At 51.5% G+C, this 14,698-nt stretch overlaps 8 protein-coding genes across 8 annotated transcripts; 3 read left to right on the top strand and 5 right to left on the bottom strand.

Moving 5' to 3' along the window:
• Window positions 1-59: 59 nt before the first annotated feature.
• Window positions 60-1,811, bottom strand: An02g00360 (hypothetical protein; the record flags this gene model as incomplete). The annotated part of the gene is made up of 7 exons (XM_059745992.1): window positions 60-77; window positions 154-249; window positions 328-399; window positions 535-660; window positions 807-1,029; window positions 1,141-1,482; window positions 1,672-1,811. 7 exons carry the CDS (start codon window positions 1,809-1,811, stop codon window positions 60-62), a joined length of 1,017 nt encoding a protein of 338 aa, XP_059605940.1.
• Window positions 1,812-1,918: 107 nt separating this feature from the next.
• An02g00350 (uncharacterized protein) lies at window positions 1,919-3,670 on the top strand (the record flags this gene model as incomplete). The annotated part of the gene is made up of 1 exon (XM_001399136.1): window positions 1,919-3,670. The coding sequence occupies one exon, from the start codon at window positions 1,919-1,921 to the stop codon at window positions 3,668-3,670; it is 1,752 nt and encodes a 583-aa protein (XP_001399173.1).
• A 302-nt stretch (window positions 3,671-3,972) lies between these two features.
• An02g00340 (uncharacterized protein) lies at window positions 3,973-5,847 on the bottom strand (the record flags this gene model as incomplete). The annotated part of the gene is made up of 6 exons (XM_001399135.1): window positions 3,973-4,088; window positions 4,139-4,223; window positions 4,272-5,126; window positions 5,176-5,328; window positions 5,379-5,501; window positions 5,557-5,847. The coding sequence occupies 6 exons, from the start codon at window positions 5,845-5,847 to the stop codon at window positions 3,973-3,975; spliced, it is 1,623 nt and encodes a 540-aa protein (XP_001399172.1).
• A 596-nt stretch (window positions 5,848-6,443) lies between these two features.
• Window positions 6,444-6,965, bottom strand: An02g00330 (hypothetical protein; the record flags this gene model as incomplete). Its single annotated transcript, XM_001399134.1, has 1 exon — window positions 6,444-6,965. One exon carries the CDS (start codon window positions 6,963-6,965, stop codon window positions 6,444-6,446), a length of 522 nt encoding a protein of 173 aa, XP_001399171.1.
• Window positions 6,966-7,168: 203 nt separating this feature from the next.
• An02g00320 (uncharacterized protein) lies at window positions 7,169-8,892 on the top strand (the record flags this gene model as incomplete). Its single annotated transcript, XM_001399133.3, has 4 exons — window positions 7,169-7,383; window positions 7,622-8,020; window positions 8,642-8,704; window positions 8,754-8,892. 4 exons carry the CDS (start codon window positions 7,169-7,171, stop codon window positions 8,890-8,892), a joined length of 816 nt encoding a protein of 271 aa, XP_001399170.3.
• Window positions 8,893-8,982: 90 nt separating this feature from the next.
• Window positions 8,983-10,058, top strand: An02g00310 (uncharacterized protein; the record flags this gene model as incomplete). Its single annotated transcript, XM_001399132.1, has 2 exons — window positions 8,983-9,046; window positions 9,112-10,058. 2 exons carry the CDS (start codon window positions 8,983-8,985, stop codon window positions 10,056-10,058), a joined length of 1,011 nt encoding a protein of 336 aa, XP_001399169.1.
• A 375-nt stretch (window positions 10,059-10,433) lies between these two features.
• Window positions 10,434-11,376, bottom strand: An02g00300 (uncharacterized protein; the record flags this gene model as incomplete). Its single annotated transcript, XM_001399131.3, has 3 exons — window positions 10,434-10,521; window positions 10,577-11,071; window positions 11,159-11,376. The coding sequence occupies 3 exons, from the start codon at window positions 11,374-11,376 to the stop codon at window positions 10,434-10,436; spliced, it is 801 nt and encodes a 266-aa protein (XP_001399168.3).
• A 920-nt stretch (window positions 11,377-12,296) lies between these two features.
• Window positions 12,297-14,641, bottom strand: An02g00290 (uncharacterized protein; the record flags this gene model as incomplete). Its single annotated transcript, XM_059745991.1, has 3 exons — window positions 12,297-13,044; window positions 13,128-13,545; window positions 13,612-14,641. 3 exons carry the CDS (start codon window positions 14,639-14,641, stop codon window positions 12,297-12,299), a joined length of 2,196 nt encoding a protein of 731 aa, XP_059605939.1.
• Window positions 14,642-14,698: the final 57 nt, after the last annotated feature.

Here is a 14,698-nt window from a genome sequence, read left to right as displayed (position 1 = left end):
CGTATATACTAAGTAAATAACCGCATTGAAGGAATGACTGGCTGCAAAATATAATGACGTCAGTAAGGGACCAATTCCTGCTGAAAGCGTGGACCACTAGCACTCCATACTCCATCAGCAATATACCTTCAGGCGGGGTGGTTATATATTTACCCTGAAATCCCGCAATCCATCGCAGGTTTTGGCATCACCCCAAACTTCAAAGATGTAGAATGCGGGGACTGGGGATTTCAGCCTGACAAGCGGAGCCTGAATGACCATAATGCAAAGTCGATGCTGGAGAGCAACATCTGGCCGATGGTGTCAGAGTTTTTAGCAGCGAATTACTCCTGATCTTTGACCAACATGAAAACTCGTGTTCGGCTGATAAACACCAGCCCCGAGACCAAGCAAAGAACCCTGGCCGTGCTAAGGCCCGTCGCCTGTGCTCGTCGGAGGCCGAACCCTTGTGGTTAACTCAACCGGCGTGGGGTACTATCCAATTCTGAAGGGGGTCAGAAACTGATTTCTAGGCATCACTCCACGGCGTCAGACAACGCGGATCCACCATGGTAAAGTAAACAAGATTGAAAGCGGGGCCGCCAGCCAGCAAGAATGCGCGGCATCCCAGAGCACTGATTGGAGGGCAATGGAATCAGTGTGAGGCCGAATAGAGCCGGACTGCTAAGCTCAACAGGTCGAGAGCGATCACATTATAGTGCTGCGTAATCTCATGGACGAGATATAGAGGGACTCGAGACGAGACCGAATGGGATGAAATGCGAGATTATTAAGGGACGGGCCGATGAAGAGATGGACGGGAGTACCTCGGGGTGAGGATATTGAGTCATTAAGTGGTGATGAGAAGGGAATATCGGCACCGACACGGCGAGCGAAAGTCGGAGGAACCACCCGCAATCACAGGATTGGTCCGGCTCTGGACACCGCCCGGGGCAGCTGAAGCCGAGGTCGGCGGAGATTCCCCCTCCTGTCATTTTCCCCCGACTGCCTCCATTACCTCGTCGGCTTGCAGACATCCAGGGGTCTTTTCTGCAGGCTTACGCAAGGACTGCTATTCATTTCGCTTAGCCACGGATCGCCCTGGGGAATGTCTACACTATCTTCACAATCTCGTCTCTCGACAGCGTGAAGATTACCTACAAGATCATGTCACGCTCTTCTCCCCGAACCCGCACAACAACACCACAAACCACATTTGTAGCCATCCCCCGACAAAGTTTGCCAAGATGTAAATCAACTCCCTTGATTTGTGGGGATAACTCTTCTCCCGTCGCTCTGTCGATCCTCCTATATTGCAATCCTTCGTGCAGACCCGGCCGAGGGGCATACGCACTGCCCGTTGCTGGCCCGCTGGCACAATCTTCCAGCAGCACCCACCATCGCAGCTGTTCACTCAAGATGGTTACTGTATCTTGGCAATCAACCTGAGTGGAGTAACACCCTGAAATGAACGACTTCTTAGGCGATAGGAAGTGTGCCAACCTGAAGAAACTAATGCCATATTGAATGTGGCTCCCGCAAATCGTCCCGAGCACCTAATTTGTCAGTGTCCAAGATGGCGTGGGAGGAGCAGGACATACAACGTCACCCCTTCGAGTCTAAATTCTCCGACTGAAGCTTGGTTCGATACATAGCACGAAACACGAGATCTACATGTTAAGTTGCCCAAACCAGGAGAGATCGGCCTTCTCGTGCACCTCTTGCTTGATGGTGATTCGTGCCCTTGGCCGTTTACTCCAAACAATAATTTCCGAACAAAAATAGAGATGATCACGGAACGATAGCATCGTGAACATTATAAGTAGTGGCATCGCCAACGCTATCTCAGCTGCTTTCTGTATGACAGGCGAACTTCCAGAATCACTTCTCAAACCATTTTTCTCTTCTCTTCTTGCAACTCCTGAGCATCTCTCTCACTATGAGAACCGCCCTCGGGGTCCTGGCCGGGGCCACGACCATTGCTCTATCCAAGGCAGCCAGTCTGGCGGATGTCTGTACTACCAGCCACGCCAAGTCGTCCTTGCCTAGCAGCGATGAGATTGAAGGTCTCGAGATCGACACTTCATCCATCACCGCTGGTGCTGTCTACAATGCTTCCACATCGGGTAGCTACTTCTTCCCGGCTGCTTCCTACAGCTACTGCAACGTGACCCTCTCGTACACTCGGCCTGGTCTTGATACCCCCTTCCTGTTGGAGCTCTGGTTGCCCGCTCCCGAGGACTACCAAAACCGGTGGCTGTCCACAGGTGGTGGTGGCTTTGCCATCAACTCTGGATCCAGCTCCCTGCCGGGTGGTGTGATGTATGGAGCTGCAGCAGGTATCACGGATGGTGGCTTCGGAGGCTTCGACACACAGTTCGACGCTGTCTTCCTCGAAGCCAACGGTACCATCAACTACGAGGCGTTGTATTCATTTGGCTACCTCGCTCATCACGAGCTCACTGTCGTCGGCAAAGCCTTCAGCCGCAACTTCTACAGCGTCGGTGACTCCAAGATCTACGCCTACTACCAAGGTTGTTCGGAAGGTGGCCGCGAAGGTTGGAGCCAGGTGCAACGCTATGCAGACCAGTGGGATGGAGCCGTTATCGGTGCTCCTGCCTTCCGGTACGGTCAACAACAAGTGAACCACCTGTACCCCGACGTGGTTGAGCACACTCTGGGCTACTACCCTCCCACTTGCGAATTGGAAAAGATCGTCAACTTGACCATTGCGGCGTGCGATGCCCTGGACGGCCGTGTCGATGGCGTGGTGGCTCGTACCGACCTGTGCAAGCTGCACTTCAACGTGAACTCGACCGTCGGTGCCCCTTACTCCTGCCCGGCCTCTACCTCCACGACAGTCCTCAAGAAGCGCACTTCGATGTCTAACACCACCCCCGCCCAGAACGGCACCGTTTCTGCTATCGGTGCCGCCGCAGCCAGCAAGATGCTCGACGGCCTGCGCACCCTGGACGGCCGCCGTGCTTACATCTGGTACCAGCCCTCCTCCACCTTTGACGATGCCCAGACCCAGTACAACTACGACACCGGAAAATGGGAGTTGGATATTACCTCCCTGGGCGGTGAATGGGTCGCCCGCTTCCTGGAGCTGCGCGATGCAGACAATCTCTCCAGCCTGGACAACGTCACGTACGATACCCTGAAGGAGTGGATGGAGCTCGGCTGGCAGCGCTACGAGGACAGCCTCCAGACCACCTGGCCCGACTTGACCCCGTTCCAATCAGCCGGTGGAAAGATTATTCACGTGCATGGCGAGTCCGACCCCAGTATCCCGACCGGTTCGTCCGTGCATTATCACGAGTCCGTCCGCCAGATCATGTACCCCGGCATGTCGTTCAACGAGAGCTCCGAGGCTCTGAATGAATGGAACCGATTGTATCTGATCCCTGGTGCGGCGCACTGCGCGTCTAGCACTACCCAGCCTAATGGGCCGTTCCCGCAGACTACCCTCGAGACTCTGATCCAATGGGTCGAGGGAGGCGTCTTCCCGACCCGCTTGAATGCCACCGTGCTGGCTGGTGAGCGTGAGGGTGAGCAGCAGCAGTTGTGCGCGTGGCCCTTGCGTCCCCTGTGGAAGAACAACGGCACCGTCATGGACTGCGTGTTTGATGAGGCGTCGTATAAGACCTGGGTTTATGATTTTGATGCGTACAAGCTGCCCCTGTACTAGTGCTGTTATTTTTGATGGCGCATGTGTATGATATACTCTACTTCTAGCTTTCTTTGATGATAATATTTACTGGACGCAATATACGTTCACGATTACACTTTATCATTGTTGAAGACAATAAGGTCCGAGTTTATTTGCCATTGTAAAATAGGAGGAAGTAGTGGAGTTTAGTTTCCGAGCCAGCTTGATCGTATAATGACTACTATGAGACGTGCCTATTTCATTGCTAATCTCACAACCATCAGCCATACACTCATAACACTATGTCTAAGCATCGTATAGCCCTGCACTGATTAATCGGTTCATTTCCCCAAGACCCTGGCAACGATCGCAGTATCCCGCAGGAGCTCCTCCTCGTGCATTGTTCTTCCCATAAGCTGCACACAGCACGGCGCGCCCTCCACGTCGTCCGCAACATCTGCAAAGCGTCAGAACAGTCTTAAGAGAGTATACATGAGAATAACTTACAAGGCGGTCGGTAAGTCACATCCCTGACATACTTGGCGTCATCAGCCTTATCCGCCTTTCTGTAGGGAATAATCGTAGCCGGATACTACACTTGTCAGTCGACTTAACATGATCCAGGGGTGAGTTGGCATACATCCAAAACATTAGCCAAAACAGTATACGGCACCCATCCGACCTGATCATGTGCCACCGCTGTGCCCTGATACCCCGGCATAATGATCGCGTCAATCTTGTTCTGGACGATCAACTGTCGGAACTGCTCGCACAGCGTCTCCCGCTGCACATTCAGATCATAAAGGGACTCGAGGGTATGCGGGGCCCATTCAAATGGCAAATCTGCGTTTGGCAGATCGGTAGTTCTCAGAGCAGGGATGCGTGGCTCGCCGCTCTTAGTGATGTGGCTGAATGCGGTTCGTGCCGGGTCCATGGCGAAGGTTCGGAAGCCGAGAAGGAGGGCGTCTCTGATGGATGGGGTGGTTAGGTTGATGACTTCGTGGCCGGCGGCTTTGAGGGCATCGACTGCGCGGGTCAGCGTGTTGAGAATGGGAGGGTGTACGGGGAAATGGGGGTCTTCGAGGATGAAGCCGAGTCGGAGGGTCTCTTTCGGAGGGGCGGTTCGCCAGGTGCTGAAGATGGTCGAGGAGTCGTATTGCCAGGGGTCGATGTCTACGACTGTTTTCATGAATAGACCGAGGTCTCGCACGGAAGTGGCTAGTGGGCCGGCACAGGGTCGGATGCCCGCTAGACCCTTGCGGCCGGATCCTGTCTGGCCTCCGTAGGGAATGCGATGGATAGACGGGCGTAGGGCATATGTTCCGTCAAAGATCCCGGGGATGCGGATGGAGCCTGCAATGTCGGTGCCTACACCCAGGATTGATCCGCGCATGGCAATCAGGGCGCCTTCGCCACCTGAGGAGCCGCCGGCGCTGAGTTTGGTTCGGTTGGGGTTGAGGGTGCGACCAAAGACGTAGTTGTGGGAGTCGGCGGCCTAGTCATGATGAGCATTCGGCAGCTGTAATATAAGAAGGGGGATATACCATCATTGTCTGGGGAATGTTGGTCTTGACATAGAGAACCGCGCCCAGGTCAAGGAGGATCTGGACGACAGAGGAGTTGTTCTTAACGGGACCGTGGGCGATGAAGGCAGTGAAGCCAATTGTGTTTGGAACACCAGCGACATTGAAGCAGTCCTGATAACATCAATATCCATGTCCTTATACCTCGTGGCTGCAATGCCTACCTTGAGACTGATGGGCAGCCCGTGCAGCGGCCCCCGGACCTTTCCGGTAGACTGAAAATACTCGTCCAGCTCCTTTGCTCGCTCTAAAGCAAGATCAAAAAATGTCTCAGTCAGACAGCGCGTCTATATCAGACCGTTAGTTTGACGATCATGGTCATTTAGTGAGTTACTATCCCACCACTTGCTGTGCGATGGCCGCCCGAAGGCAAAATGCTTCGGCGACTTCAACAGCAGTCAACTTTCCGGAATGGATCTGCTCGAGCAAGGCCGTGGCGTCATAATTCTCAGTAATTTCCAATTGCTTAGCAGACAACAAGCCACACTTGCGAGGCACATCGAGCACATTAGTAGAGGCTGTTTCGGACACATGCGCCGTGAATTCAGCCGGTAGCCGCCATGCCTGGGGAATCTTAGCGGCTGCGTCGGCCTGTTTCTTTTGCACAATCGTCTCCCACTGTTCGACTGCCATGATGTTTTGACAAGGGGGGATATAAATCTGAAGTTATGAAGATGGATCCGATTGGGAAGAGAGACCCATGGATTTTAAGGCTCGGGAAGGAGAAGAGCCGAGGGTTTCTTGCTACTACAACCCCGCGCGGGGTACCGGAGACGATGGATGGGAGATCCTTTCCCCTTCCTGAAGCTGCACTTCTGCCTGGCTGACTGTTCATGTGAAGCATTGATTGTAAGAGGACATTGGTAGATAAGCACAGCAACACTGCGAAGCACGACCTGTTCTGACTCACCGAAGTGGTGAAGCAAGGCAGTTGCTGATGTGCTCGGGTTTCGGGAAGGAAATCCGAGCTGATATCATCCAAGCCAGCCATTTGTTGAAACAGACCGCCACACTTGTTACAGAGAAGGAACACGTTTGTGAAAGATAATGTTATACATCAAGTTCCATCTTCATAAGTAATAGCCATAACTCTTGGGATTCGTCCACCTCTCTCAACTAGTTCTGTTATACATGCATAACGGTGAGTGTTCATACAGAGATTTGCGCTTGCGTCCATCTTTCTCGTGCTAATCAGTGGCTCCCCACTCCGGTCCATGTATCTTCTGCATTTAGAAGAACGCGATGGGATTCGGGGCAGTTCCATCCACGGCTTGCTGCACGTCATAATGTTCCACTAAACATGTCCCCACCATGCGGATCATGTCGACCAAGGCGGAGTTGGGAATCCCCATGGTCGCATTGCCAGTAACCTTGGTATGAGCAGTTCCATAGGCGGTGCCATTCTTATCCCATCCGACAAACACATGCTGCAATTGAGAATCCACGTTGGGGACGATGCCTGACAATTCGCCCAGGGTGGTATCTATGCCGTTCGCAGACACGAGGGGCGAATGATTGATATAGCCGGTCGCGACATATTTGGTGAAGGCGTCAGTGAGGCGCTTCTCGGTGTAGAGCAGATTGGTAAAGTCGTCCCAGGCGGCGAGCTGTTCGGCTTGGGAGGCCTGCGGTTTGGTGGTGTCGGGGCAGCCGAGCGCAGTGAACTCATCGGGGCCCTCGGCCCCGACCCCCTGAGCCGCCGTCAGGATGCTTAGGGACACAAGACCGGTGACAATGGCAACGATGCGCATGGCTGATAGATAATGAGGGGCTCAGTGTAAATTTGGAAGATGTGCAGGGAATAGCTACCCTGCACGCAATTGTGGGGAGACACGAGGCATTAAATAAAGCCTGAGGAATGTTGTGTTTCTTGAGTGCTCGTGGTCGGTATGTGGCCGCGTCCAGGGCACGTTCGGGCTAAATGTTCTTTCCCTTGGCCCTGCTTTGGTCGAAAATGACTCTAGGCTCGCAAATGCTAGCCAAGGGATCTTTGAGTGCCACTGTCCTGGCGCAGTCACGCATCATAGACATTCATTTCCCAGTCCAGGGCATTCTGGCCATTTTGGCAAGGGATCCGGAAATTTGTGTGTGTCAAGGGTGGTATTCACTGGTTACATTGATGATTAGTCTTTCAAAAGCGGCAAAGTGTCGGACTGAACAGGCTCGTGGGTCAAGATGGTCAAACTGACAGACTAAATCAACGATGGATGGTATGGCGATGACAAGAATACATACGATTAGGCAACCACCAGTGGCAGCCTAATGTTGGCTTGGCTTAAATTCCGCGGTCGCAAAGCCGAGTTTCTAGACTTGCCTCAGAATGCAAGTTGATTCACTTCCTTCGCATTGCAACTGAAATGCATTTCCACCACCAACTTCTCTTTCTGATTTCAGCCACCTTTACCAGGGTAACAGCTGGCGGACACAGTTCCCTCCCGGAGCAGCTGTTCCTCGATTTGCACATCGCGGAAGTGCTCAATCGAACATCCGGGGATCTAGTGGAACCATGGGCCACCGAGTACTGCACTGCCATTGCAGAGCAGCGATATGGAGACGCCATCTATGCCCGGTACAACATCTTTGGGGAGGCCAAGGACGGCATGCTGACGTTGTGGCACTGCACCGATGAAGGGCTGTACCATGAATGGAACATTACCGTGTATGAGCAGATCATGGAGGATGCTCGAGAATACTACGAGGAGGAGCTGGACCTTTACCAAGAAGCACTGGAGTTTTATAGCAGCAGTAGTCCCAACGACTCGCGGCCAGGCATCATCGAGGCTCTGAACACTTTGATGAACAAGGGGTCAAACGGATTTTAGACGCTCGCACATTCTATCCCTTCCACTCACAATTGAAGCTTGCAATGACTCAATCATGTCCATCTCATTACTGTTGGTACGTTCGCCTCGGTCCAGGGCGTAAAACACTGCTAAGGGAGGAAGGATATAGCATTAGATATTATAATGAGAGAAGGATCTTGGTGTTTATTCTTTTCAAGATATTTTAATTATAATGTTAGATATAAATGGAAGATACAAGTATTAGAAGAAAAAACAGAGTAGAACCTTATATATTCCTTCTTAACAAGGTTATTCAGGTAAGCACGCTGCTATGTTCCCTCTTTCGGAAGATGGTATTCACTATATTATATGAAAAAAATATAGTGTAGTAAAAGATATAGTAAACTAACTAATAAGATTTGAATCAAATCAAAGAAGTAAAAATAGAGAAACAGAAAAATGAAGACTCTGTGAGGTCTGTAGCATAATAACTTATGAGAAGAAATTAATGAATAAAAGAAGAAAAGAATATGACTAAAAAATGACTGAAAGTGCGAATATGATATCTGAAGTGGTTAACAGCCCGGTCAGTTCAGGTTGATAGAAAATTGTATAGCTGCCAGTATGATGGAATTTTGTTCAAGCAACTGGGACTATACGGTAGGCCACAGGTGCAAGGTAGGGTACCGTCCAGATGAGGACTTGCCGTATACAGTAATCTTGCCGTACGAATGGTGTCTCGATTACCGAATTCAGTAAGTGGGCCTGTACCAAGAGAAACGCAGCTTCCGAATCGGTAGTGTCATCACCAGCGCGGTGTGGCCTGGTTTTGGCAGTTCCTCGGATGATTACCGGAGATAGCCCTGATCTTTCCTCACCTAGCATCGCAGCTTAATTTGTGACGGTTCATTTAAGATCCCCTGCTAAGCGTTTGCATTCTCTGTCTACGTTCATCTACTGCGTGCTGTATAGTTTGTTGCCGACTATGAGTACCAAGCCCTCCACCAACATTAAGGTCGTCTTTGGCGCCATGACCGTGGGCCAGGCCGGTGAGTGCATCGTGGCACATGTTTTGTCCTCCCTCACCACTACTATACTAATCGCAAACTTATAGGCCTCAGTGGTTGCCGCCAGACCAATCAAGCGGAAATCAAGGCCGTCCTCGATGTCTTCCAGAAGCACGGACATACTGAAGTAGATACGTCTCGAGCATATGCGAAAGGCACCTCTGAGGAGCTCCTGGGCCAGAGTCAGTGGCAGAACCGGGGACTCCAGCTAGCGACCAAAATCTACCCGACAGCCAACACAAGCATGCCTGGGGACAAATACACCTTAAGGGCAGCCGATCTGCGCCAAGCTCTCTCTCAAAGTCTCGAGGCCCTCCAAACCGAGTCAGTCGATATCTGGTACCTCCATGCTCCGGACAGGACAACCCCGTTGGAAGAGACTCTGCGGGCAGTCGATGAGCTGTATCGGGAGGGCAAATTCAAGCGGCTTGGACTGAGTAATTTTATGTCCTGGGAGGTCGCTCGCGCCTGTGACCTATGCGAGCAGAACAACTGGGTGCGGCCTTCTGTCTACCAAGGGATCTACAACCCCTTGCACAGAGCCATTGAAAACGAGCTTGTTCCCTGCCTACGTTTCTACAAGATTGCCCTGTATGCTTTCCAACCTTTGGCGGGCGGTCTTCTTACCGGCAGATACCACTTTGAAACGAACGACTTCGAGCAGGGCTCGCGCTACAGTCCCGATAACGGCTCGAGCTCGACAATGAATGCGCGATACTGGAACAAACCGTGCTTCGCCGCTGTCAGCATAATCGAAGACGCTGCCAAACGTCACTCCCTGACCGTGTCCGAGTGCACATACCGTTGGCTGGCTCACCACTCCGCGTTGAAGAATGACGACAGGGACGCGTTGATCATTGGGTCTAGCCGGCCTGATCAGCTGGAATCAAATCTGGTGGACTTGGAAAAGGGTCCCCTGCCAGATGATGTTGTGGAGGCCATCGACCACGCTTGGCAAGTGATTCAAGACCCTGTACGAAAGTATTGGCATTGATCACTGCCGATGCTATGTTCAAGCTCGGGAATGACGGAGGAGATGTTCGTTCAGGTCCATGTATAAGACTAGTCACTTCTCATTAGCTCACCACAATGATCTATTATGACCACTATGTATTTTGATCATGCAGCAGCATTTCTAGATGGCCAGCGGAGTTTAGACCGGCATGTCCATGAGTCTACGTAGCTGTGATGAAGACCTAACGCTAGCCTTGGTAAAAGGGGATGTTAGATGTAAAATAATGTCAAAACTGTGCAATATGTGACTGCCGAATTTATGCCGATCGCCTTCACGATTCCTTACAGTCCTATATATCACAGCTCTATATCACGCCCTAGCTCTGCACACTCAGTCTGGTACAACAATGCGATGCTACACTAGCCCACTGTCAGGAACCATCTTAACAGCTGACCGACCTTGAAGCCATCCAGTCGGGCAACGCCGAGACGCTATAGCTAGACTCGGATACCACCAAACGAAGCTTGCCCATTGATTAGTGTAGCCACTCATTGAACCAGTGAACCGCCGCTCGCTTTGCCCTCGCGAGCCCCGCTTTCTGCAACTCGTCGTTCAGATCCGCTCTGACTGCGAATCCATGAGACATTTTGGGAAAGTAGACATATTCATAGGGCAGGCCCAGCTCCGGGATTACACGGTTGCAGAATTCCTTCAGCTCTGGAGTCAAACGATGATCATGTTCTGGCGCCAGGATCTGGGCAGGGACGCGTCCCGCAGCAATCTCTTTCTCGGTCAAAAAGGTTGGGTGTGCCGTGGAGATACAACTCAACAACTCTGGACCGCGTGCCGCCAGCTGGAAGACGGCCCAGCCGCCGTAACAGAACCCGATGGCGCCCACTTTGGGATACGCGGATTTCAGAGCTTGGGCACACGCGAGGATGTCCGGGAAGCGTTGGTCTTTCGAGTTACGCTCGATAAAAGCAGGCACATTGAAAGCCTCCTTCTTCTCTGGATCGTCTAAGATCTCGGGTGGGACAATCTCGCCACCGAAACTAGTAGTTCACGGATTAGCCTGGTGAACACATACTTTTGGGTGGAGGGGGGAAGGTGAATGATCATGGGGAGGTAGGGTAGGCTACAAATCCGGAAGGTAGACGGTGGCATTCGCTTCTTGAGCATAGTGATCAGCCAGAAGCCGCACATTAGGCAATGTCCAACCAAAGATATCGTGGATCATCAAGATCGCGGCTGATTTGGAGTCGCCAGTCACATACGTGGGGTTGCCGTTCAGCGTGATTTCGGAGCCCACCGGGGTTCCTTGCCAACGAAACCCTGACTTGCAGGCGTCGCAGGCCATAATTTGATGACGTGAAATGGTGTAGGTACTTAGGAGGATGACAAGCGAACAACTAGATCGCCTAGACTGTTAGGCGGTCGGGTCTCATGGGAATCTATAAATACTGAGAGTCCAAGTCCAAGACTGACAATTTGTGAGCATGACGGCATCTGTGGGCGAAAGAGACAGCCAAGCTCGCCCGGCTCGCCAATAGACTCACTTTGGTGTCTAGCGGCCAGGATCGGGGGGGAATGGGCAAAGCTTCTATATGAGGAAATTCCGTACTCGTTCAAGGTTCCCGTTTTAAGCTAGGTGGGCCACTTAATTGGAATCCTTTGGATCTAGCAGGTCGGAATTGAAATTGTAGCGGGTGGGTTAAGCCTAATCCAAAATACCTGGGTTAGGTGCAGTAACGATAATTCTGATAGGTGTTTAAAATTCTGTATCCTATATTTATGACACAGGTGATTGGCTTAGTCTATCTGTACTGTAGAAATTACTCGATCTTGAAAAGAGAAAAAAGAAAGCAGAACTCTTTCCTACTTTGTGCCTTTGATAATTTATGTCAGCTGTATGTTAGATCTCATTCGATATATAGATTTTTTGTTTAAGTAACTTAAGCGCAAATGTCATGATAAAAACTAGTATAAAAACTACAACTTTAGACCATTAATAAACAAGAATATTAGTTATTTTAAAAACTATCCCATAAATTTTCTCATAATCATGTCATGACAAGTCGTTCAAAGTTCTGACGGCTCTGCGGTCTCAGGCTGCACACTCAGCGCCCACCTTGGTGGCCTTAGCTAGTTCCTCAGATTTCCTCACGTACTCTAAGTTCATCCATCATCCATCTCCCAGTGTTCTTGTCAAGTTCATGCGTTTTATATGTTGGGAAGCACTGCGTACTTGTTTTGGTCCACAATTACTATTTGCGACGCTCAGATTATCGACCCGCTCAACAAATCAAAACCGACACCCTGGGTACTAGTAAAATCCCAATCGACGAAGTGGTTAACATCGACCTCTGAGTTAAGGTATCCGCTGTCTTCAGGAGGCCAGTCCGCACCTGTAGCGCCACCAGGTACCTGAACTGGTCTACTACGATGCGGGTCAAGGATCGCATCGAGCAGTCGGGTGAACCTCTCTTGGATGGTTTGCGCGAATTCGAAATGACCCGACTCCGGCTTAACAGCCCATTCGAGACACGAGACGAACAGAATGAGGTCGCGGATGGTATCCGACCGGGAAGGTCGTCCACACGGTATGCTCGGAAATTCCACGGGAGTATGAAGGAGATCTTGCAATAGTACTTCTGCGGTGGGGAGTCCAAAGGGAAGAAGCTGGCAGCGGCCTATCAGCATGTTTTGCCGCGAAGAATTGTGATTTGAACCCACCACACTGCCCAAGTCACTACGGATCTCTCGCAAGCGCTCGCGTTCCTTGTTAAGCACCAGAATGGTTGACAGGATATCTTTGGCTACAGACAGCAACGGAGCGGGGGACTCGGAGGGACACTTTTGGGCCCGGAGCCGTTGAATTAAAAACAACGAGTAGCGATGTTCCAAGTAGAGAGCAAAGATGAACCAGATGGTTTGACGTGGCATGGGTATTGTCCATAGCTGCGGGGAATATTGTAACCGAGGGGAGCAGGACTCCCAGAGGGACTGGAGCTTGCGGATTAACTGTCTGCGAAACTGTTAGTGCGGTATCCAGAGGACTAGTAGTAACGAAAGCGAGGTGGTTGAGCCTAGACCGGTAATAAATCATACTCTGATTTTACAGAAACGTCGTGAGTCGCTGTTCCGAGGTGAAGTTCGAGAATCTCCTCACGAACAATGGACAGGAGGTAACGAACACGGAGGTAGCCTGGCGGCTCCGGTTGATCGTTCCCGCTCTTTTCATTACAATAGACCTCGTCGAGCCTCTCCAGTGTTGGGTGGCTTGGATCTTCTATCACGCCGCGTAGCTCAACGACTGGCTCTATATTGCAGTAGTGGCGATTGAGGAATGGTGGTCTCCCGAAGAAGGTGGCAAAGATTTTGTCCATCGAATAAACAATAGCGAAACATCTCTGGCGCCATGCACTGAGAAATTTGGGATATTTGTCACCAGACCCCCTGTGCTGGTGCATGCCCGTGGCATATACAGCAGACGTCAGCTCCCCAAGGGCATAATAAATTCGCTGATCTGGCATTTTGCGAAGTCAGCTCAAGCACCAGAAGTGTCTCAGATGGCGGGCCGGTAGCCACACACCGGTATTGCCCCAGAGCTGAGACATAAGCAACATGTGGTTATATTTCAGACAGACCACCAGCTCATTGCACAGTGGGAGTCCACTGCAGAGAAATATCGCCCGATTCGTCATTTCTCGGAGTCGAGATAGAATCTGCGCCGGCGTGGAGCTAGCTGACGGATCCAACAGTGTCGCCTCCGATTCGGCAATATGACACAAGCACAAGCAGGCCATCACTAGGACGTTCCCAATAGTCTCCCACCGGACATTGACCCCAGTAATCAAGGAGCAAAACTGCTCCACCCCAATGGGCTTGCCCGAGGGCATGGGCTTGTATGAGTTTTCAAAGATGTGAACCACACTTCTCGAATTCAAAGCATCGCTCTGGACGGGATCCTCGCTGAGTGCCTCCCATAGGCTATCTAGTACACCTCGCATGATGACTTTCGGGATGATCACAAGTCGGCCCAGCGTATACATCCGGTCGACCAGTTTGCGGATCAAGGTGGCGTGCGCATTCAGATAGTCAATGATCCTTAGACCCTGCTCCAGGCGCTCCAGTTCGACCGTCAGGGTTCCTTGAGCGTCCGCCGCTCCCTCATGTCCCATACTTTGAGCAGTATTTACAATGATGTGCGAATGTGCGGCGTGTTGCACTTCGGCCCGATAGCTGGTCGGCCCCAGGAAGCCCGTGTCTGCTGAGGCCACTGTGTGGATTGTGATGCCCTGTGCCGGTATGTCTTCTCGGGGTGGGGCAAATGGCGGATCTGAGCATGGCCTTCTGCGCGGATTAGTGACTACGCAATCACAATACAAACTATTGGAGCGGGTAGGAGCCCACGAGACAGTATATGGGGCACTGGCCTCCCCTTTTGTGATCCGAAATTTGCTTGTCCCAGGTGTACGGCTGTACAAGCACATAGTTCCCCTTCGAGAACACCGACCACAGGATGGCGTCTTATAATCGCATTTGACCTTCGTCTTCTGACAGGCTTCGCACGACTTCTGCTTGCCATTTCCGCGCGCGAGGGTGGTTGCTCGATCAGCCATGGCGCGACAACCGCTGAACAATAAGGTGATTACCGGAGTGCGCTAGAGTGAAAGCAG

The sequence above is a fragment of the Aspergillus niger genome, assembly GCF_000002855.4.
Source record: "Aspergillus niger supercontig An02".
Lineage (NCBI taxonomy): Eukaryota > Fungi > Ascomycota > Eurotiomycetes > Eurotiales > Aspergillaceae > Aspergillus > Aspergillus niger.
The sequence above is the reverse complement of the archived record's forward strand: the minus strand, read 5'-3'. Positions and strand labels throughout refer to the sequence as shown.